We start from the raw sequence: 23,551 nt of genomic DNA on the forward strand, positions 1-23,551 counted from the left end.
TATTCAAAATATTGCATTATTGTGATTGATGCCTTTGTGGAAGCAGCATTTTACTCACTTACTAACTACTCAATATACTTTTATGTGGTTTAATTTATAAACATGTGTAATCATTCTAAATTGATCATATTTTTTCATGTTGAATCTCAACCTGAAAAATAACTACAGCTTGCGGCTAAATTTAGTGAGTAAAAAGTACAATATTTGCCCGTAAGATGTAGTTAAGTAAAAAATACTCAAATTAGGCACAAATTGTAGTTAAGTAGTAGTACAGTACTTGGGTAGATGTACTTAGTGACATTCCACCACTGCAGTGCAGTACTGGTGTCTTGTTATCACAGTAGATAATACTTTTACTGCAGCTCCTCAGCTACTTTCAACAGTCAGTCAACAGTTCAGTATTGTTGATAATTTCTGAAATAAAACATAAAAGGCCACTTCTATCTGAGCATTTAGTTTTTATGAAATTAAACAAATCTTATGTCTCCATTTCAGTGTTTTTGGTAGAGTAAAGTATGCTTGCTTGATGGTAAAATAATATTTTTTCCTGTTTAGGAATCCCTTATCACCATCCACCTTGCTAAGTATGATATGTTCTCATATTTGTTTAATCTTCTTGGGAAAATTGCTTGCCATTGGCTTTAATACTTTACATAAGATCTTAAACAACTTTAAAATAAAATGTGTTAATCATAAGAATAAAACATTCCTCCAGTCTCCAGATAAACTGTCCTTGATAGTCTATCAACAGCGACTATCAAAACGGCAGGCTGAAGGGAGCAGGAAGTTCATTTTGGTTCACACAGGGGTTACTACAGGTCAAGAGACAAGTCGCCACAAGTTCCCTGTTGATGTCTCCAAACTGGTCAACTGCACACGCAATTATGTCACCAACTCGTGATATGGAAAGGAATGAAAGGAGGGGTTTTCGTGCCAGTAAAACACAGAAAGGGTGGAAGAAGAGGGGAGCTTTTGTTTCCCAAGTGTGAACTGTAGGAGGTTACTTGGGCTTATGATAATCTTGAGCTCTGTGTGTGAGGGATGGGGGCTGAAGAAAATCACACCTTTTCCTGAGGTGTATATGGGAGGAGGTCAGAGATATGTAACAGAAAGACTGAGAGACAAAGAAAGAAAGGAAGAAAGAAGAAAGGTGGTTGCAGCAGGAGCTGGAAATGAGTGCAGCAAGCATGAGAACAAAGAGAGGTTACTGTCGGTCGTTCTCCTAATAGACAAAACTCTGCAGGCTCAACAAGTAGAGCGCTATTATGCCACAGAACACACTCATTAACATATAAACACACATGCACGCACAAACACATTAACAGGCAGACATGCACGGCTGTTTTCAAGACAAATAACACTGTTTTCTCTGTTTACTGTGTTCATTTCAAATTAAGAATCCAGTCTACAGCATGTAATTCCTATTCTGCCCGTCAACAAGATATCCAACACTGTTTTCCAACAAAGCGAAAGTGAGACTGAGAGAACTGTTGCGTCTCGGATCACTGGTGCACACACCAACACACACAAGCACTCCCTGAGATCGTTCTGTATGCGGTTGCCCTGCAGCCACATCAAACCGTATCCTTCCTGATCTTTCACACGCAGAGACCTGCATGTGTCTGTCGGACATATACAGTATATCTTTCTGTCTTTCTGTAGGTGCTGTTCCCGTCGGCTGTCACTGTGTTTATGCATGAAAAAGGGTCTTGTTACGTATGCACTTATAAATATTTGTCCTCATCTCTTCATTGTCAGAAACCACAGCTGCTACAAAAACAGAGCAATGACTGACAGAAACCTCAGCCACCATTTTGTTCCTCTAGTTCAGTGTCAAATGTTCACACGCATATAAACCAATATGTTCTAAAATAAGTTTTTGTGTGACTTCCTTGTGTATGTGCATGCATTCAACTGTGCCTGACAATAATTTGTGTCGGTGTGTGCGAGCAAATATTCATTTGCCTGTGCTGAAAACGCTTTTCTGTGATTCATTATGTGTGTCATTTCCCGAGAGGAGTGATGCCCATGTTAACGTGGGTGAAGAGGTGAGGAACACACACACAAACACTCAGGCACACAGACAGACAGGCAGCCGAAGAGGATTGTCCCAGAGTAACCTCGTAGCAGAGCCTGTGTGAGGTTACTAGAGTTCAAATTTCCACTCCAGCACACAGCACAGCTCAGGGGCCAATCATAAATTAATTTTTAACATGAAATGATACATTTTAACTACATCTAAACCAGGTTCTGCCTAGATTAATACACAATTTTGAACTTTGGAGTCAAATACATTTTTAAGTTACTGCAATCACAGGAGAGTCACTCCTACTCTCTAACAATGTAAAACTACTAAAATCAAAAATAACAATACACTGTTCAGTGTGAGCATTACTTAATATCTCATGTAAAAATTAATCGTAATAATCGGTTTAAAATGTCATGATTTTGATAAGGTTAAAATAACATATCTTTGTATTCTGACTATTTCAATATTAAAGAGACTGATCGATCTTGAGGTTATAGATTCTTTCATGAAGTCTGTGATCAGGTTGTGAAGCAGACAGAGAGGTTACTAGAGTTTATTCACACACTCTCTACCGCTTTGCTAAGCAACCACTTAAGCTACTTAGGGCAAACAATACAGAGAAGATAACTGTCACTAATGTTTCCAAGAAGCAAGCTGATTAAAATCAGGATAAATTATTCAAAAGAGTATGCATCTGTTGACTTGTAAAGGGGCAGGGAGGAAATTAATTACCTTTTTTTTCTTGAATTACCACCACTCGTAATCAAGGGTTTAGTATAAATTGTATATTAGTCTGGTAAGAGTAGGAGTCCAGATTATTAGAGTTCAAATCTCTGCACTGCCAGCATTCTCAGCTAAACAAAATAATCTACTTACAGAGAAAAGGGTTAAGGAGAATAATGCAATTAATTAGGATTTAACAACAATAAATTAAAAGGATGGCTGCTGAGTCTTGATGCCAGTTTTTCCAACATGACTAAATTTGTTTCAGACCATCTTGCTGTTAGTACTGTTAATAACTGCTAGTTTCTTTTGGAAAGTCCCAAAAAAATGGGTCAGTCAAAGTGCACAGAAAGTTATTTTTGCATTTTCGCTCCACTGGCAGAATTTTCATGTGGCTTATCACATGGCCGACAATGTGAAAATGACCTTTTTCTTGACTACTGGAAAGACATTTTGAAAATACATTATCATGACAGATCTTTCTGCCTTCCAACAGTGATAAGCCCTGGATTGAAACACAGCAGATGATTACTGGTTAGGAAGTCGAGGTTACATGAGTGCATTTCTCCATTTTGCCAGCCGCTTATCTCATCTACCAACCAGCTGAGCAGACCCATATAATCTGCTTCAAACTAAATAATACACACTAAGGAAGAATGTCTGCAACAAAGTAATCAGTGATTAAATAGATGCTCTTTCAGTGAATATGCCACAGTGCGTTAACATGTCACACCAAAAGCCAAAAATAAGCACAAAGTCTACAGAGGAGTGTGAAGGATCGACAGGCTCAGCTCAGACAAACATAAATATGGTGAAACCAGGCGGAAGTTGTGCAAGAATGATTTCGGTTAATGGTCATCTACTTTTACATTCTTCATAAGTTCATGTATGTTAATCTTTGCCCTCCAATATGGTGCAAAGAGGATAAAGAGGTTGGTGTAAGGTTTCAATATTAGAGGTTGAGACGGAAGAAAAACAGGCTAAATATTGTTCTCACAGCTGCTTAGACAGGAAGCGATATTGCACCCGCAAATATACACGCTCGCGCGTGCAACCAGCTGGGTCTTTATGTTTTGCTAACTCAGCAGAGCAGGAGCCTGAGAGAAAGGGGGTTGTGCTGTGTGTTTGCACCCCCGACTCCAGCTCCTCTCCTTTCTCGCTACATTCCAGCAGCTCCGACTGAGGAACATTAGCTTAGGGCTGGCATGTGAGTGTGCATGTGAGTCCGTGCATGTGATCCTATACTCTGTGTATGTGCAGGCTGAGAGGACGGTGCACCTGGTTGTTAGCTGAGTAAGGCTCTCGCCTCCACCTACAAAATATTTCACACAGCTTGTTCTTATTTAAGCTGGAGAAAGATATTTTTGCAGAGCTTTGATGATTCAGACTGTAATTTGTTATCTGTCATTTTTAGGCAGTAAGTAATCTGAGGTGGAATCTAGCTTAAAAAAAGCAGGGAATGGGACCCAAAGACAGTCAAAGCCCAATGTGGTAGAACAAAGCCTCTATTAGCTGAGGTTGCAAATCACAAGTTTTTTTCAAGATGGTATTATATTGATGCTTTGGGCAAAGAGAAAATATTTGAAATTTATATCAAGAGAGCTCTTAAAAAAAAAATCTATTCTTACCAGTAAAAATAATAAAAAGAAACCTCTTGTTTATTACAAAGTCTAACACTTCTTATGTTTAATTTGTTTTAACACTTGGTGACACAGATGCACCATGGGGATTTCAAAATAAAGGCGTATTTTAAATATAAGATGTCACTTTGCATTGGCGGTATTGGATAGTTGATCACTAAATCGATAACCTCTGCTATTAACATGGCTGAAGGTTGAAATACAAGACCTATACTGACAAGACAATGGCCAGCTGACCTTGAGGAGGACATGTCTACAGGTAATATTGGAAGTTGTTGTTTTAAATTATGCAATCATCCTTCACTTTAACACCAGGAGCACCTGCTTTGCTCTTTGCACCTGTTAAATCCACATAGCACACATGCAATTCCATTAATCTGTGTGTGTAAGCATGTATGTGTTAATATTGTCAATATGGCCCTGACCCACCAGCCCCAACTTGTACTACTACTATATTACTTCATGAGTGCAGATTCTAGGAAATAATTGATTTTAAACATGACTAAAGAAGACTGAACTTTGGAGGTAAATATTTAAGTTCTGCTATCTGTAAATATAATATGTGTGGGTTGTGTTCTCTGTATCTACCTCCACGGCCAGTGCTCCCAGGCTCTCCAGAAGATTGTCAGTTGCAGCTGAAACCTCCTGAACGACTTTGGGGTCCGACCTCACGTCCTTCTGTTAGAGAGAAATGGCAGTTTTAAAATGTTGAAATTTTACACTTTATTTTTTAGCTAGTTTGCAAAATGTAAACACCCTGGAAATACATATAATAAAACATAAAATGGAACTTTTTTTCAACCATTATTAAATATCTTTAAATAGCATGCATTATCATTGGCTTCAACTTTAATGGGGTTTAATCAATATATAAAGCAGAAAATCCAGAGACTAAATTAAACTTAATTGATATGCAGGTAGAAAGGAAGCAAGGTGTCTAAAAAAGATATAAAGATCGAAAAAAGTTCTCAACAATACAAAAAATATACAAACTAAAAATACTAATGTAACAAATGCCAAAATTGATGTGTTATTGTTGGTATTGTTTAGATTTATTACCCATTTTGCTATTTTCTATTCATCTACATTTTGTTATTTTTTATTTATTTATTGTATTAACATTTATACTATCTTCCATTTTTTAAATGTATTTTTTCACTTAGTATCCAGGTAGTATTTAAGAAGGCGAGGAGGGAATAAAAAGCTATGGTAAAGGAGAAATGCGAGAGCAAGAAGAAGAACAACATTGGGGTCAGAGGTGAGGGGAGCGGGGAGCCGAGAAAGAACAACAAGTCAGTGCAGCTTTGACCTCGTGTGTTCCCGTCTGTCAAACTGTTTAGTGTGTGTGTGTGTGTGTGTGTGTGTGTGTGTGTGCTCGTCTATCACTCTAGGCTGTCAGCTTATGGAACGCCTGACACTTGATAAAGTAGAGGTGTCGCAGAAAAAGGTTAGCCGTCGAGGAAGAGAGAAAGATACTGTAGCTTTCTGGTTTATTCTTGCTCTCATTTGCTTTCTCCACCGTCTTTTTGTCTCTTTCCTAATGATATTTTTCCCCTTCTCTCTCTCTCGCACACACATACCCCCATGCAGAGAGCAAGTAATCATTTTGCGAGTTATGCAAGAGTTCTTGCATTCACTTTTTGCACAACTTTGTTCCTTTTGGAAAAGTATTCCCATTCTTGTATCAACATTTGGACACTGTGATCCACTGAGAGCCTGAAAATGTTTTCATTCTCATATCAAGAGACAGGAGAGCAGCTTCTCCAATCTCTCCAACAGCACAGCAAACACAGCCAGGCTTTAGGTTATTGAGAATTGCTGACTTGATAATGATACTGTGTCTCTCTTCCCATGTCTGTTTCTCCTCTTCTAATGATCAGCGCTTCAGAAGGCAATGTTTTTTTCACCTCTTGTCGCCCCTCAACGTGACTCACATTTAGGTCACAGGTTTTATGGGAAGGGGGCAGGCCGCGCAGGAAGACACAAGCAGAGGAGAGGTAACACCGGACACGGGGAGGGTGAAATGACACGAAGGCAAAAGGAGTTAAGAAAACAAGGAACTAAAGAAAGCACAAAGTTTCGTAGTAAGCAGAAAAGACGGGGGATCGGGGATATAGATATAATGGATGGATACGGGGGTCTGCTTTGATTGGGGATTTCATGCCAGACCTATACAAACACTGATTTCCCTTGTCACATAATATTACGTTCACAGTCAGTGGCTCTCATTAAGCTGTCACAATAAAATGACCTCAAAAGGCGAAAAGAGTAAGTCACAAAAGTGTTGAGGCAACGTATCCACCAGGATCCAGGATGTGTGTTTACATCCATTTGTGTGTTTACTTGTTCATGACGTCCGAGTTCATATTAAGTAAACACCCAAATTGTTTCATGGAAAAACATTTCTGCATGTGAAACAGAAGAGACAATGTGCTGTTCCCAAACAATATATGACTCCCAGTTGACTATTGCATTTTCTAAGAACATTGGTATTAAAACACCCTGCATTTGTTCATTTGGGAGAACAGCCAACTATTAAGTGGTGAAGTAATACTAATATTAACATCAATAATCATTTGTGTTTTCCAGTTAAAACAGGAAAGCAATGTCTTCAGACTAACTGTCAATCTTTTCATTAAGGTTTTAATTATTACTAGTGTTACAACTGAGAGCATTTTTTACTGTGTTTCTGTTGAAGATGTATCTTACATTCCCTGATATCAGTTTTGAAGTTGGTGAGTAGAAGTGAGAGATCTTTGTTGTTAAGAACATTTCATTATCTTTTGATTTAGTAACTGGGTTCCTTTTTGACTCAGCGGATAAACTCACCCGAATGGGTTTGAGGAAGTCCAAGTTGGACAGGAAATGGCTCTGGGCCTTATTTAGCCAATCACTGGAGGACTTGCAGATAATTTCTTGAGTCATAAGAGACACGTTGCGGTCAGCGATGTGAACAAACTCCTCCAGGGGCGTGGTGTTGCAGAGGTCTCTGAGATGGAAGCCAAAACCTTTAGTCAGCACCTGGACAGAGAAAAAAGAACGTAGTGGTTAAGAAAGAGTAGAGAACTATGAGATCAAAATTTGACACATTGATCAATAAGAAATACCACTTTTAATTTAAATAAAAACTACACAATAACTGCTTTATTATGAAACATAAAACAAACAAAAACAAGCATACTGCCAATAAATATTTAGAGATGTTCCAGTCAATAATTTAAAAGAAAACTCAACACGGCACACCCTTGGTGGTTTGTCTTGACTATGTAAAGCCTGTTAAGTATCAGCCCAAAAATGTTACATTCCTAAAACATTAAATGAGAACAAAACAATGATGCCCACGGAAAGATATCACAGAAGGAAGGATATATTAGGAATGTAAATTATGGGGCTTGCCATGGACTTATTGACAAGAAATATGGTCGAAATAAAACTCCACTCCAGATGAGTCATCAGGTGATTTTTACAAAAATGCCATATTTCAAGGTTCTCTTGCATCTTTTTGCTAAAATAATTTAACACATTATTTGGAAGAGAAGCACAACTGCGTTTGGGCAGTAATATGACATCCTATACTGGGACATCAGGGCATTCAAGGACTGGACAGAAGCTCCGTTTTCTCTAACAGAGTCAAGATGTTCGGGGAGTGTGTCTTTGTGTGTATGTGTGTGTGTGTGTGTGTGTGTGTGTGTGTGTGTGTGTGTGTGTGTGTGTGTGTGTGTGTGTAAGTGAGAGAGGCGGAGAGCAAAGCACATGATTTATCATCTAGAAGTCCTTGACCAGTCTTTGTTTTGCCGTCATGTCTGTCAGACAGCAAACTGCACGCACACACACACACACACACACACACACACACACACACACACACACACACACACACACAGCTGGTAATCTTTGCATTAGAAAAACATCAGAGCTTACTGCAGTTAGTTTGGAGTAGAAATGTCTGATACAGACTTCAAAACATACATTCTCTGAAGAGATTTTTATAATTATGTATTTATGTAATTACTCTCGAGCATCTCATTCCAGCTCTAACATTTGACAAAATGTTCTAGATAACAAGAGGCACAGCTATAATGAGCTTTCCTTCATTTTCACTCCCCTCCTTTAAATAACGTTCCTAATGACCTTCATAGACTAACGGATACCCATCTTCTCTGATCAATAGATGTCTGGGAGAAAGGGATGGGTAGAAGGGAATCAGATGGTGTAACGTGAGTTTGTGTTTGAGCCTCTGTCTCTGCACGTGAGGCGAAAAGGGGGGAAGGGAGGAGGGGAGAGGAGCAGTCATGTGACACCAGCCCTCCAATTGCAAAGCGGGGACAATGTGGTGGGCCGGGTCGGGAGCTGTTGTTGAGATGGGTCTAGGTAGTGGAATCTGTCAATGTTTTGCATGTCATATCTGGCTATAATAAACCTGATCTGAATAGGATGTGTTTGTGTGTGAGTGTGTCTGTGTTCAGGGCTTCCTGTAAAACAGATCATCATGTCAGCTGTGTGAAAATGATACACAAGAAGAGGGAACGCAGAGCAATGAAACATATATATGAAAGAGAATAACATTTTTTTTGTGAGGCAAAAATATAAGGAAGAGACAGAAGAGGGGGGGTTTCTGGTGCCATACCCCTTAGACACAGTGATGTTTCTGCTGGGTATTAAGGGCTTAGCTGTGCCACAGCAGAATCCTGTGGGCCAACAGATGCTGTCAAGCCAAGGTCACTGGATTTATGCATGCGCACTGTGGCCAGGGGAGCACGATTATCTCATGAAAGGGACTAAACAAAAAGGCTGCACAAAAAAATAATACTGCACTGTTGTCTGCTATAGGCAATATGAGCAGCGGATACTGGTGGAGGCCTTTAATCATTGCATACACAACAATTCATTACTCATTGTACTAGAAAATCTCAAACCAACTCAAAAAAAGTGATCAAGGAGAGATCATTTACTAAAGTGTCCATTTTCTGAAGGTTGAGACGGCAGAGGTAGTTTTATTATTGATTATGTGGATTCAAGAGCATTTCATTACCTTCTCCAGATTGACCTCAGCTTCCACTATCTGCTTAAGCGCATGATGAGGGAGTGAGGCGTTGTGGTGCAGGAAGTGCGAAAGGGTCTCATTGTCTTGCAAAAAGTCCTTCAGCTTGAAACCTGGAAAAAATAACATAAAAACAGTGAGACACAAAAACTATGAGACACAAAATATGTTTTGAGAATACGAGCACTGTTCACAGCGTGATTTACAATAAACTTCCATTTTTTTCCACTCTAAATTTGGGCTGCAAAACCACCTTCTCATACAATGACCAATTGAGACAAGATATAAAAAGCATCTTTGTGTGTTTAAAGTGAGTGACTATCCATAAAATTGCTCAATATTTTTGTTTTATGCAGAAAATCAAAACATCAAAATATGAAACCAATGAAAACCTGAGCAGTTTGATTACAGTCAAAGTGGCACCAAAGATAATAAAAATAGGGATTTATGTTGTTCAAAAATTGCACAAAATATATCAGGCTGATAGGTCCAGTGGTAGATCAGTGGACTGAAACTGAAAACATAAAAACAGTAGCAGCAGCAGCAACAACAACAACAACAACAACAACAACAGTATTGCTGAATACAACTCCAAATCAAAAGTATCTGAATACTGAAAACTTCACCAACAAAGATACACACTGTCCTCTCTGCACTCGGAGACAGTTTTCTACTTTCGCTGCATTCCAAAGAAGTCAAACCATTTCTGAAACTGGCCTGAGTCAGCTGTGTGGTTGTACACACACACACACACACACACACACACACACACACACACACACACACACACACACACACACACTTCTCTCTTCTTCTCAGCACTGAGTTTTGCACACCGGGGTTACTACAGGGCATTCCACTTTGGTCCAAATAGAGCCTTCCAGGCTTCCTGTCTCAGTATTTCTCCGTCTCAACCTTTCACCTACTTTTTTTTTTACCCTAAACTGCTTACTCCCCATTTTATCTCCATACTCCACTAGTTGTACCTGAACTTATTCTAAACTTTGGGTGACACTAGTCGAAAGAAATCATGCGGAGAGAACAGGAATAACTTATGCAGATGCCCGCAGATTCTTATTTTGGTTATCAACAGCGCTGTCTCCATCTGTTGCATGACTGCACACTTTTATGCTGACGCAATGCATCAGACTTAATATTAAACTGATTATTTCTCAACAGGTTAACACATTTCTTGACTTCTTATTTTGATTTCTTATTTTTTAAATACTTTCCTACTCCTCCTCCCTGCTGTCCTCCCTTCCCTTCATCTCCAGTAAATCCTTTTCTGCTTGCTTGCTTTTAAAGCTATCAGATGACCCCCCTTTCCCAAAACACACACACATACACACTCACACAACAGGAAACACTTTGCTGAACCGAACTTCCCCTGGGAGGAAGTGAGAAGAGAACAGTGTGTTTCTGTGTGTTCAGAGGGCACATGTGTGATGTCGCTCTCTCCCACTGCCTCCATGGCTGTGCACCAGAGTGTGTACTATTTGAGTTTGAGGTTTTAGTGTGTGTTACACATTCATCCTTACCATCCCTGCTCTCCATGGGCCTCTGTGCATGTGTGTAATCGTGCACCTGTGCCTGAGTATGCATGTGTGTGACCTTAACTCTCAGGGGTGAACAACCAGGGAGTTCTAATAAGGTCTAATCAGTGTCCCAGTGGGCAGTCACGGCTCCCATGGTGCATTGCATCTAAAAGCCCTTGAGGATGGACCAGACTGGATGGAAAGTCTAGCAGCACTTTATGCAGTCAACAAAGGTGCTTGCGTGTTTGTATTTAATTTCCTCATTTTATCTTATCTATGTGTGTTTGTTTGCACGGCCTAAGTGCTCTAAATCCTCAGAGTTATCAGGAGCAAAGAGGTTTTCTGAAGTAAGACAGCGTAACAAGTAGCAAACCTTATTTGTTTTTCCTATGACGGAGCCAGCTGTATTCAAGGGCGAGCCCTACACAAGTCTGTGCTTGCGCCTGGTGGTGCCTGTTCTAATTTTTATTTGACAATACTGTGATACACTTAGCAACCAGTGGCTTCACTGGTCAAACTGGTCCATAAACAGGCTGTGGAACAACATATGGCCAAGTGACTCTGTAGTATGATCAAGAAAAGATGGAGGGATCGGAGTGTGACAGCAGTGGAATTAACCCACAAAATGCTGTGTAATGGATTTGATTTATGGGCGTAGCAATAACTTTTTAGATTGTATCACAAGATGTCTAGCTCTTTGTGAGCTGTTTGTGAGAACCTGTTTGAGTTCAAATCAGGGAATCTATGTAAAAAAAATATTTTTTTTCAGTTCAGAACCTGGTTTTAGCACTCAGAAATTAAAGTAAGGGTTGAGCTAGACATAATGAGCTGCTGTTTATGGTTTAGGTAATAAAGAATGAATGCATAGTATGTGTTTGTGTGGATAAGGGCTTCCCGCACTTAGTTGATTACTCATTCTTTAATGCTTTTGTCATGCTGGATGACTTATTTCCAAGAAAAGTGAGACAAAGTTTTATCAGATATATTGATTAAATCAGCTAATTGATTAGTAAGCAATATGAGTGAACGAACAAGAATCGAGGTCAGCCTTAGTGTCTATGCTAACTGGAGTTATGGATACATTCCATAAAAAAAGGCAGCACTCTCCATGTTTCTCTGACACACAACCTTTGAATCAAATGGATTCTCTGAAAGGAGCCAGCCAGATAAAACTATGAAGATGGAAAAAGTCTAAAAGTGTATGATGTTCCCTGTATTATGCAAATCCATTTTGAGCTTAACAGGTGGAATGAAAAAGCATATGAAAAGCTCAACACTGACAATCAGACCATACTTATCTCTTAAACATTTATCTATTTGGTAAAATAGGAGAACAACTTCAAAACAACTCTCTCGTCTTTAAAATGTTGCAAGACTTTGTTCTGTAAATGTTCAATGTCTGTTGGTTTTCTTACTTCCATCTACTGCTGTGTCATTCTGAACTATCTCATAATGCTGGAATGCATTAGACCTCATCTAAAAAAGTATGTGCTGTGTGATTTATCTCAGTATCCTGTAGGGAAAAAAGCTCATCCTTCTCCCTGACCCGTCATGGCGCCACTTCCCTGTGAGTGTAAATCTCATTCTCTGACCCCCGTGTGCTGCTGAATTATTAACTGACACGTGAGGGTCTCCACTCTCAGCCCTTTGATCCATAATGTTATTCCTAAAGCGTCACACTGCAGCTGCAGTGCTCTGTTTACCTTCTCCTACATCATACATAACTGTCTGTGCTCCATCGGTGCATCCCCTCACGTGGATTCAAGATAAATGCAGAGTGGACTATAGGATTGAGCACAACGCTGTGCATTTAGAAATCAATTGGGATGAAGTGCACAGATACTAAATAAGATAAAGATCAATGACTGGGCTCTAATGTAATCTGAGAGGACATCCCCTTCCAAACAATCAACCTGAGAGACATAGGATGCAAACGTAGGATTTTTCACATTAAAAAATAATCAGAATTTATTTTCTTTCATTTGTTCTGATGTGGCCCTTTTTTAGGCCATGCTATGCTTTGTAGAGCCATTGCATAACGCAATGTACCTCTGGGCGAGTAACGCAGACTGGAGCCAAAACAACAAGAGCCTTGATTGTTCTGTTTTGTTGCATAATTTCTGATGGTACACTACATGGTACACTAACTCAATTCACCCTTACATTATAAGGCCTGAAGTGTAACTAAGCTAAAACCCCTTTATTTATACAAACTAAACTGCACATCAGAGAACTATTGCTGCAACACTAATGGAACAAACAAAAGGACACTCTTTGTAATTAGACTCCCTCATTTCACTGAAGCAATTAAGTGAGGTCAGTAGTTACGTCACTGCTGTTTACTGTTCCTGCACTCTGCCCTGTAATGCCTTTAGTTGTGTTATTACCCTCCATTTAATACAGCATTATTGTTTTCTTTCATAACATTACAAGGTTTTTTTTGTCCTTGTTGTCTTTGCACACGTGGTCACCTAGAAAACAGAGATTGCTCCCAGCATGCCTCCCACCTCAAAGTGATGGGTACAGAATTGAAAATCTTTTCCACTGAGCAAAGTTAATGTGTCTGTGCGACTTCTATTCAAGTGAAGTAAAAGTAGGAGCAGAGTTCAACACAGCCCCCTTTCCTATTTTCAGGTTGCTTTGATGGAGTCAGTACAGTGCAGTCATCAACAACATGTTATTTTAGAAAGATGACCTTTCTCTGCCCCAAACCAGCCAAGGTCACCGTAATAAATATGGTCTTCTATAAACCTTATGCGTCTGTACAACTGACAGCAGAGAATCATGCCTGTGACTGGCTGATCCTCACAGGCAGGAAACAGCAACATTCCAGTCAGAAAAAAATACATTTTCTTCCAGATCTGTGCAGTGATTGTACAATAATTGTCAGGGTGGTACACAATTTTCTGTTTTTCCTGTCTTATACAACCACCACCACCCTGAAGAGAAGTGCAAAAGCCACGGGCTACTGGGAGAGGGGCCCACCACGGCTGGCAGACAGCGATAAGGAAGGAGCATGTCACGCTCTGAACGCGGCTCTGAAGACTTCAAGCTAACAATCAGCTGCTACACTGCAAAAGTGAACTTGACAAGTCACATTATCTAGTTTTAACATGTCACATGTAATCAGTTTATACAATTTCACTGGTCTGCAATGATTCAACCTTCATTAACTTTGGACTAATTGAGTTCCATGCTTCACTCAACAAATGCAGAAAATGGCAAAAAATGCAGTTTTTTGGCTTTCAAACATGGAGATTTCCTGCTTATATGTGTTTTATATAATATTTAACTGAATACCTTTGGGTTCTGGACTAACAAAACAAGACTTATAAAACACCTTAGGCTTTGATAAACTGGGATGCACCTTTTCCACAATTTTCTTGCATTTTATAGACCAAAAGATTAATCAATTAATCTACAAAAAATACAGAGAATCATTAGTAACAGCATCTAATTGTTTGTAGACTGAAAACACTATAACCTTCTTTTATTTCAATAAAGGATTAAAAGACAATCAAGATCAAATATCTTGACAAAAAAATACTTCTTGCTTGTTTTTGAAACACTGTGTTTTTATGAATATTCCCCCGAGCTGAAGCTCCAAAGCATCAACAGGAATGTGTGAATAAACTGTAGGTGTGAGTCATCGACACGGTTAAATCATATCTGCTTGTGCAGCTGTGTAGGAGTGCTTCTTACTGTTTAAATGAGCTGACAGGCAAGAACAGATGAATGAATAATCAATGTGAATTGGTGGATGAATGAAGTGATCAATCATTCAAAAATAATAATTACAATGCATTTAATATAGCAAAAAATTAAAGGTATGTCCTTACGAGCAGTGTTCTTCTGCATCTTCCTGAGGGCCCTCAGCAGGCCCTTGTAGCCCTCATAGCTTTTATCATTCTGAGAGTAGAGCAGGATCTTCTTGGCATCAATGAACAGTCTGGAGATTCTGTTGATATTCATAAAAAGAGACAAAATCAGACAAAATGTTTGACATCTCTTGAGAATTCAAAGGCTAAAAGTAGCGTTATCAAACTTCAATAAATGCTGTGACTAAGTCAGCATGATTATTTGGATTTAAAAACAAAGACTAATGACTAATATTAATGCAAAATGAGACAAAACTGATGAATTTGAATGAGTCAAAGTAGTCAATTGACTGAACTATGAATCAGCAAGAGGGCCATGTTACTTACATCGAATCATTGAAGTTTCCCACCACCCCGGGACTCTCGCCAGGGGTGGGATTACGGAAGCAGGGGTTGTTGGCGTTACAGATGATGCCTTGTACCCAGGGCAGGGTACCTGCTGAAGGCATGGCCTTGTTAGGGAAATGGCCTGGAAAGGAAAGAGATAGTGTAGACATCAGACATCAGATTTAGATTTTAAATATTTACAGACATCATCAGGCCTCACTGGAGAATACTGATAACCAGTAGGATAATTGTCATTCTTGCAAATCAGGTCACACCTTCCGCTTTAGATGCCTCAATAACTGGCTATTCTGCTTTACTCCACCAGAAAAACCTATACTCTGTGTGTAAATAATTACCTAACTGTATAAAGCATTGACATTATCTTTACAACTGTTTGCACTCTTATCAGCTGATTTAACTGCTACTGCTGCAATTTAGTGAAGTTTAGTGTGGAGGTTGATAAGTGGGTCAGGAGGTTCGAGTTCACTGGGTTAACTTGGTTCGGACTGACTAATGGTACAGTGTTAAATGATATCAGTGATTATGTTTCAAGCGATCACATGTGAGCTCCGAATGATTACATAACTACATTTGACTCGTTGAAAAGAAGGTGCCTGTAAGTCTACGTGTGGGTACAAGCCTGATCTTGAATCTACTTTTCACTGACAATTCCTGCAGGATTTTGATAAAAACTTTGAAACATATGTATCTCTTGGAAAACTCTGTTTCGGGTCACAGTTTTCCTTTCCCGAAAGTAAAAAAAGGTCAATTGAAATGCTGATAAGATGTTTGTGTGCTTTCTACTAGCGATTATCGTATTTGTGTTGAAACATTGTCAAAGTTGTAAAACCAACATTTCTTGGAGATAAAGATCCTGTCACTTGTCCACATAGTGCAACCAAATTCAGGTGATTTTTGTGTGGCAATTACATGGAAACCTTGGATGACTAATGCTGATCTGACCACGAACCAAGAGCCAAAAACATAATGGCTAAAAATAGGCAATGTCCTAAAAACAGTTGAATAACAGATACCCATGAGTAGCATTTATAAACATACTCTACTCTGTTAGAGGTCAATATAAAGTGGACATAAACTAGTATGAAAAATCTGAACTAACTCCTCTTCTTTGTCCATGATATAATTATTCTGACGAATTTGACTTTTAACTTCTAACAAATCCTTTTCATTTTAAAAGTCAGATGGTTGAAATCTGAAAGTCATAAAGAAGGAATGAGACTGAATTCCTGGACTAGATGTTAATGATGTAAAAAAGTACCACCCTCCCTCCCTTCCTTCCTGTCTGCTTACATTCATGTTGCTCATAGGGTGGATAATGTATTCTGACGGAGATCAGGATAAAGAAGATGAACAGGGGCCAGATGATCTCAATCAGCAGCTGGATCTAAGGAAGGAAGACAACAAAGGGTTGATATCAGAAATTAATCAAGAAAATTAAAGGAGGCTTCACACCTTAAGTAATCAAAAACTTGTAAAGGAAGTGAGTTAATCATTCTAAAACAGTAAAAAGTTTAAATTCAGTTTAATGAAGGTAATCTCTGCTGCTTTAGAAGAAGAAGAAACGTAATGAGTCGAGTGTGTTCGTGTACGTCTGTGTGTGTGTGTGTGTGTGTGTGTGTGTGTGTGTGTGTGTGTGTATGTGGTGGGGGGCTGTCAGCTGTTGTTCTTTGTAAACAGTAATCCCACCATGAGTCTGGGTAAAGTATATGGGTTAATAAGGGGAGCCAGAGCGAGACAGAGAGAAAGAGGTCTGCTGGGTTTAGAGGACTCTGTCCATCTGTTCCATATGGCTCCTCTACTTCAGCTGCATGTGTGTTGATCTTAAACAGCATGGCAGACATGCAGCGCAGGGATAAAGAATAAAGACACTGTCTTAGAAAACACACTGTATCCCTTTGTTTGACATAATTGGACTAAATGTTAAGCAGCAGCAGCCGTCACTTCGAGGAGAAGTGACTGCTTGATGGTCAAATGGTTTGATTGTATGCAGATGAGCCTCCTCACATATAAAGAACCACTATGCTACTGCATGAATTTGATTTACATAACTTTGAATGAGTGGGCCACAACCAGCACAAGACGGGAACTGGACAATTGATATGTACATGTGTCATCATCACATTTTTTGACTGACTCACAGTAATCTGTAAACTGTAATGCTTTTCTGTGCGAGTTGCTCGGAGGAGAGTTACATCATTCCCATTGTTGAGGGCTGTGTACGCATTGGAACATGCATATTTATGAGGAAAGTCATGAACATCGAGAAGGTCTTTGTGATGCCCTTATGACTAGTCATGTGGTACTGGGAAAATCATCTCTGACTTAAAGTCAATCAATTTAAATCATGTCTTAGAAAAAGTATTCAAGGGAAATTATAGAAAAGAACAGATACCACTCTTTTTTGCTTTGTAGTCATTTTGTGGGCTGACCTAAAAATGTGCTTGATTGCATTATTAACACATTTAACCTCAAACAAGAGGACAATGCAAGATAAGCTAATGATTCTGCCTGGGAGCATACATAACACTGAATGTGATCCACATACTTGTGAAATATTTCTTTGCCAGGAATGGGAACTGAGAACTGGTTGCAGTTGAGAACTTTTTGCAGCTTGTTCATTATTTTCTCAAAGCAAAACATACAAATATTATTTTATGTCACGACATTGTCATGTTCAGACATGTTCAGATAACCTGTGTAGACCTTCTTTTTTCTACACAGAAAATCAATCATGGATCAATAAGGGCAATGATAGGGGAATCCCTATGCCTTGTGGATCTTAAATAAAGTCAAATAAACAAAAATAACACCATATGGATTGGCGAAAAACCTCTCTTTTGAAGAATGGAAATAATATGCTTTTTTTTTTATTAAATAGAACAAATGAATAAAATAAACAATTAACTGTGTACTGTATTGTTTTCTCAGTAACTTGAGGCATTCCTACTTACTGTTTGTCTCCGTCGGTAGGTAAAGTTCTTCCAAAGCAATAAACCCAGCTGAGTGGAGACTGCCATGTCGACGTCTACCCAACCTCACTGAGCACGCTCCAGCTCCTCACTGTGAATGCAAAACGACAAAGGGTCAACCACGCAGAACAGGCAAAACTAGCGCTCCCCCCAAAAAAAGGATATCCCATATACATTGACGCAGAAAACTGATGTGAAAACAGAACAGAAAGTCATTACATCAGCAAACCATAACCAACAGCATGCAACTGGACCAAATATGGCTGTAATGTCCGGCTGATCGTGTCACAATCAGGCACGAAAAGCAATTATCTATCTAAAAAGACTTTTCATAAAATAAATATAACACAAATCACCCAAAAAAAAAAGACCCTGCTAATTATTATTATTACATTCAAAAAAGTTTTAACTTAAGTAAATCGCCATCAAAGTGGAAAGACAGAAATAATCATATCTACACATTCACCTATTGAACAAAGCTGTTCTGAAATGCAGAAAAAGAGACAGCAACTCTCAGCAAATGAAGTCCCCTGATGACTGAGGAGGGCTGCTAACCACTGCAGATTCAAGTCCACTTGATGTCGACTCATCTGTCCAAAGGTCAAACCATTGGACGAGTGGGTGGTGGGCTGGATATTTGTGGTGAAAGTTGTTTCTAATCCTTTTATCATCTCAATTTTCACCCTGTTAACACCTCAGTATCAAACACAATACTACATTTGATGTTTCAAAGAAAACATCCCCATCCCCATTCCCATTGTTCAATCTAAACAAAACAACCCACTGATTAACAGCATTAGTGGGCTTACTCAATCTAATTTAATAAGCACATACACTTTTACAACATTTTTGCGAAGCACTGGGTGTTGCCAGATTTACTAAGTGGCACATGATTATTTTCTATTATGAAAACATTTCTCGGGTGCAAATTTCTTCATGCCTGTTTGTTTATTTTATTCACAGGTTCAAAAGTCCTTCGATTTGTGCCCAGACTTGTTTTTGGCTATTTACAGCAGTTTTTTTTTACTTTTTGCATCTTTTTGCTCTAAGAAGAATTATTGTGTTACCCTCATGCTAAATAAAACCCAGCACTCAACATGGAGCTATCCTGCTAATTTTTAAAATCAGGTCAGTCACTCAAGACTAAGACCCTTAACGTCATCCTGCTCTATGGCACATGAAGAAAATATAGCTCAGGTCTTAAACGGACAGTGTTTATGTAACCTAAAAGAACAGAAGTGGTATTATGTTGAAAATTTTAACTTTTAGCTGTGATCATAATTCCCACAACAATATTCACAGAGCTACAATATCTTACAACAGTTAATATTAATGCTGTTGCCTTATTTTTGCTGCTGTTACATCAAGTCTTGTGGTGAACTTGGCGTTGCAGTTGGACATCTTTAGATAAAAGAGCAATGCCATCCTGTATATTTTATTAAATGCCCTTTGTACAGAGTAAGGCAGACTGGATAGACAGCAAAAAGGAGAGCAGAACAATGTCAAGGCCACAGTGATGTTCAAACATGATTTTCTCCATTCATCATTTGCTTGTGGGTTGGAAAAAGTCTTCCCTAATCAATTCGTTAATCCAGACTTTACACAACATTTTTTGTTCTAATGCAATCATAATGACACGAATGGATGTAATTTATAGCCACTGCCAGAATGTATTCCTTCCAGCATTAAATAATTTCCAATGGGGATTGCCAAAAAGACACCAGATATCAAAAAGTCAAATACAACACAGATGTCAACATGGTTTTAATTTTCCCGGATACCTCGACTATTTTGCACAGATTTTCCACAGGTTTATGCAACAGGCTGTATTAAGTAAATCCACTGGAATGTATGAACTGTCGCAATAAAAATCAACAGGACCTTTGGGATGAACAAACAACAGCGACCCATGTACAATATCTGCTGTACTAGTACATCTGTTTTCTCTATGAGTCATTTGATTTAATGGCAGCAGTCACGGCACAGAGTTTCATTGACAGGCACTGTGCTGTGGACTTAAAAAAGACAAAAACAAATAGATGTTCACTAAATACACAACCAACTATGTCTGCAACTAAAAAGTATTTTCTTTATAGATTAATCTGCAAATAATTGTTTAATTAATTGATAACTGTTTGTCTTTGAATCTTCCAAAAATGGTTATAAAACTGCCCATCACAACCTTCAAATGCCTTGTTTTGTTTGACCAAAAGTCCAAATATCCCGAAATATTGAGATAAGAATGCTTTATGATAAAGAAAAGTAGCAAATCCTCTTATTTAAGAGGCTGTAATCAGGTAATAATGAAATTGTTCTACTATTTTTGCTTGGAAAAATACTGAAATACTTAATCAGATCAGGTGATTTAAAAAGGGCACAATGTAAAACGATTGAACTATAACCCAGAAAAACACAAATGCCTATATTGCCGTGGTCTCCAAGATCAAAAATCCTCTGGTCCTTAGTTTTCTAGTCATTTTCTTTGCTTTTACAGTATTCCAGCACACAACTGCACAAATCCTATGAAATGAATGAGGGGGAAAACAACACCTACGTTGCCATATTATGGTCTGCAATGTTGCTGTATGTGTGGGAGGAAAACATCGTATAGAATTGACATCTTCGCCACATTTGGCACACACTGCATTGATTTTTTTCTTCTTTCCTCCGAATTAGACACATTGCGCAATTTTTGGCTATCAATTTTGATTTTACTTGAAAATATATTGTGTCTATTTCATTTGGTGGTTGATATGTTTACATCACGTCGTGTTTACATGTTTTATTAGCCATTATAAAACACCGGAATCTCATCGAACTTGCATCAGCTTTATTCCACTGATGTTTTCTGTGACCAAGAAGCTTATGACGTTTTTAGTAAGTTTACCCTCCATGAACCGTCTGATTTCGGTAAACACGGTGGTGAAAATGCACTGTATGCAGAGATAAAACGGACCCTCTGCTGAGTGTTGAGCAGCTCAAATGGTGCAGAGCCAGGGCGCCTCTAGTGGTACTAACAAAAATCTTCATTTTTATACTTGTTTACCATCAAACCTTGCTCACGTGTCATATCATACTCATACAGGATTTTCGTCTCAACTCCATTGTCTTTATACCTATTCTACAAGTGATTTAGAATGAAGACTAATGAAAATAATAATGGTTACTTTTTCTCATGACAAAAAAAGACAAATAATCGTCGATTCTTTGCAACAAAGAGACATTTTGTCTTCTTCAAACTACGATGAAAACGGAAACCAAATTCATGTCGTCGACGATGCACCAACACTGCAGACAGCAACTTAGTAATAATAATAAAAAAGAAATACTTAAAACAATACATCAATGCGCTCACCCCGCACAGTGTGAATGAAAAAAAACATTGCAACATTTAATGAACGTTAATCAGGTTACTGTCAGTTGTTATACAGGGGCTTTTTTTCACTGAAACCCAATGTCAACCTTATAACAATATCACTGTGTTACTGACTGACTTTCATACTTGTGTTAGTTATGTTTCATTGTTCTGTTGGATTGAGGTTACTGTCGGGCATTCAGCTTCGCGATGCTGAACCAAAGCAGCGTCAAGTTAGCTGAAATGACGCCACAAGTAAGGTGAATGTCCTTTCAGCATAAACAAGTGATTTGAAAATACTTGTCTTGAAGTACTAATATTCCCTTTTACAGCCTTAAACATAATCCAATTTATGATTTAAATTACAGGACATAAAGATAAATAGCAAACAATTGACTTCTACTCCTAACATCCCCCTTTAATGTATATATTTTATATCAGTTAAACATGTTGGCACAACGAAGCTTTTATTTTGTGAAAACTAACCGGAAGCCGTGTGTTTGCCAGTAGCTAACTTGACACTGGTCCAACTCACACTCGATCGAAGAGGATACTGATATGATAAAAGAGCAAAAAACAGCAAAAACAAAGCTTGTCATTTCACCCAAATAACGACACAGCCTTGAAAACTAAACACCCATTCAGCACATTGCAGTTCATGTTTAACTTTGTGTTGTTAAAATAAAAAAAATAAAAAACTCCGTTAATTATAAGCAATTAGCATTTAATACCATTTCTGTTTTTTAACGATTGCCGTTAACTATTGAAAGCCAAAAAACAAAACACAAAGGTGCTAAAATATGAAAAGACAGGGATGAAAATATGTTTAAACTGTAACACGGTGACATACATCCTTTGTTGCTCCAACAAAGAAACTCATAACCCCCAAAACTCCCATCCCCCCGAAAAAACCTTTAAAACTCACCGACCTTGTTCCTGAACGATGTTATTATCCACTGTTTCTCGTTTCATACATTGAAATCCTTCTTCCAGAAAGACTTATAAATGTTGACTGAACCGTTCTCCAGTACTTTTACGGTCCTCTGCTGCTCTGTCTCAGTGCCTGACAAAACTGTTCTTTTCTCCTCCGGTAGGGTTTTATATCGCTGCTTGCATCGGAGCGGAGCAGAGCCGAGCAGAGCCGAGCAGCAGCAGAGGTAACTAACGGTCACCGTTTGATGCTGCTCCCATATAAGGGAAGCACGTGCGGAGTCAAAACATTTCTTAAAGAGCCAGCGACACCTCAGCGCCCCATCAATTAACCGTGGTGCTTTTCAATTAATGTCAAGCTCAAGAAGGTTGAAGGAAAATATTAAATTAGCCTTCTACTAATAGTACCTGGAAGAAGTATTCAGATCATTTACATATATTGTCATTTGCATATATTACCTCTCTGTTAATTACCTGGAAATCGTCACCCTGTTAAAATAATTGCCTAACTCATTTTTTTTCAAGTTTTGCAGGAAACACAAAAAACTTCACCAAAAGTGTAACATATGACATTTATTGATCATTTCACTCAAAAAGGATGTAACAAACGATGGCTATTGGTATATTTGTTAAAGTGTAAATCATGTAACTTAAGAGAAATAAATGACTTAGGCAATTTTTTGAACATGCCTTTGTGACTTAAGCAAGATATGGTAACACTTTATTTTGAAGGTGTCTACATAAGAGTCACACAAGCCTTTAAGAAACATGACATGACAAGTGTCATGAGCATAAATGTTACTTCAAAGTGTCATTAATGTTCATGACACATCCCATGTCATGTTTATGACACGCTCATGTCACTCTTATGTAGACACCTTCAAAATAAAGTGTTACCATATCTTGCTTAAGTCACATTTTATTTTGACCTAGGCAAAATAAATCCGCTTAAGTCACACACTTGACATAGGCCATTATCTTAAAGGGGTAACATCACATGATCTGATCAACTGAGGATGTAGGTGATTTTACCATAGGTGGCCTGCGTCATGAGGAGAGGATTTAGGCAAAAAAAACAATTTTGACAAAAAATTACTGAGGCA

The 23,551-nt window shown here is 38.5% G+C and overlaps 1 protein-coding gene across 4 annotated transcripts in view; it reads right to left on the reverse strand.

The window, feature by feature from the left end:
• LOC131974523 (phospholipid-transporting ATPase ABCA1-like) overlaps nucleotides 1–22,588 on the reverse strand; it is a 41,019-nt gene extending 18,431 nt beyond the window's left edge. For 2 of the 4 annotated variants that reach the window (XM_059336892.1, XM_059336866.1), the window contains exons 1-8: nucleotides 22,448–22,588; nucleotides 18,146–18,254; nucleotides 16,485–16,578; nucleotides 15,174–15,315; nucleotides 14,808–14,926; nucleotides 9,425–9,546; nucleotides 7,222–7,413; nucleotides 4,981–5,070 (exon numbers count right to left, since the gene is read on the reverse strand). In XM_059336892.1, the coding sequence (XP_059192875.1) occupies nucleotides 4,981–5,070; nucleotides 7,222–7,413; nucleotides 9,425–9,546; nucleotides 14,808–14,926; nucleotides 15,174–15,315; nucleotides 16,485–16,578; nucleotides 18,146–18,211 (825 nt within the window). In that variant the 5' untranslated portion in view covers nucleotides 18,212–18,254; nucleotides 22,448–22,588. Of the gene's footprint in view, nucleotides 1–4,980; nucleotides 5,071–7,221; nucleotides 7,414–9,424; nucleotides 9,547–14,807; nucleotides 14,927–15,173; nucleotides 15,316–16,484; nucleotides 16,579–18,145; nucleotides 18,255–18,629; nucleotides 18,710–22,443 lie in introns of those variants that run through there. The other 2 variants (XM_059336874.1, XM_059336884.1) reach the window with 2 other exon arrangements.
• Between the last annotated feature and the right edge of the window lie 963 nt (nucleotides 22,589–23,551).

Source organism: Centropristis striata, chromosome 1 (assembly GCF_030273125.1).
Source record: "Centropristis striata isolate RG_2023a ecotype Rhode Island chromosome 1, C.striata_1.0, whole genome shotgun sequence".
Taxonomy (NCBI): domain Eukaryota; kingdom Metazoa; phylum Chordata; class Actinopteri; order Perciformes; family Serranidae; genus Centropristis; species Centropristis striata.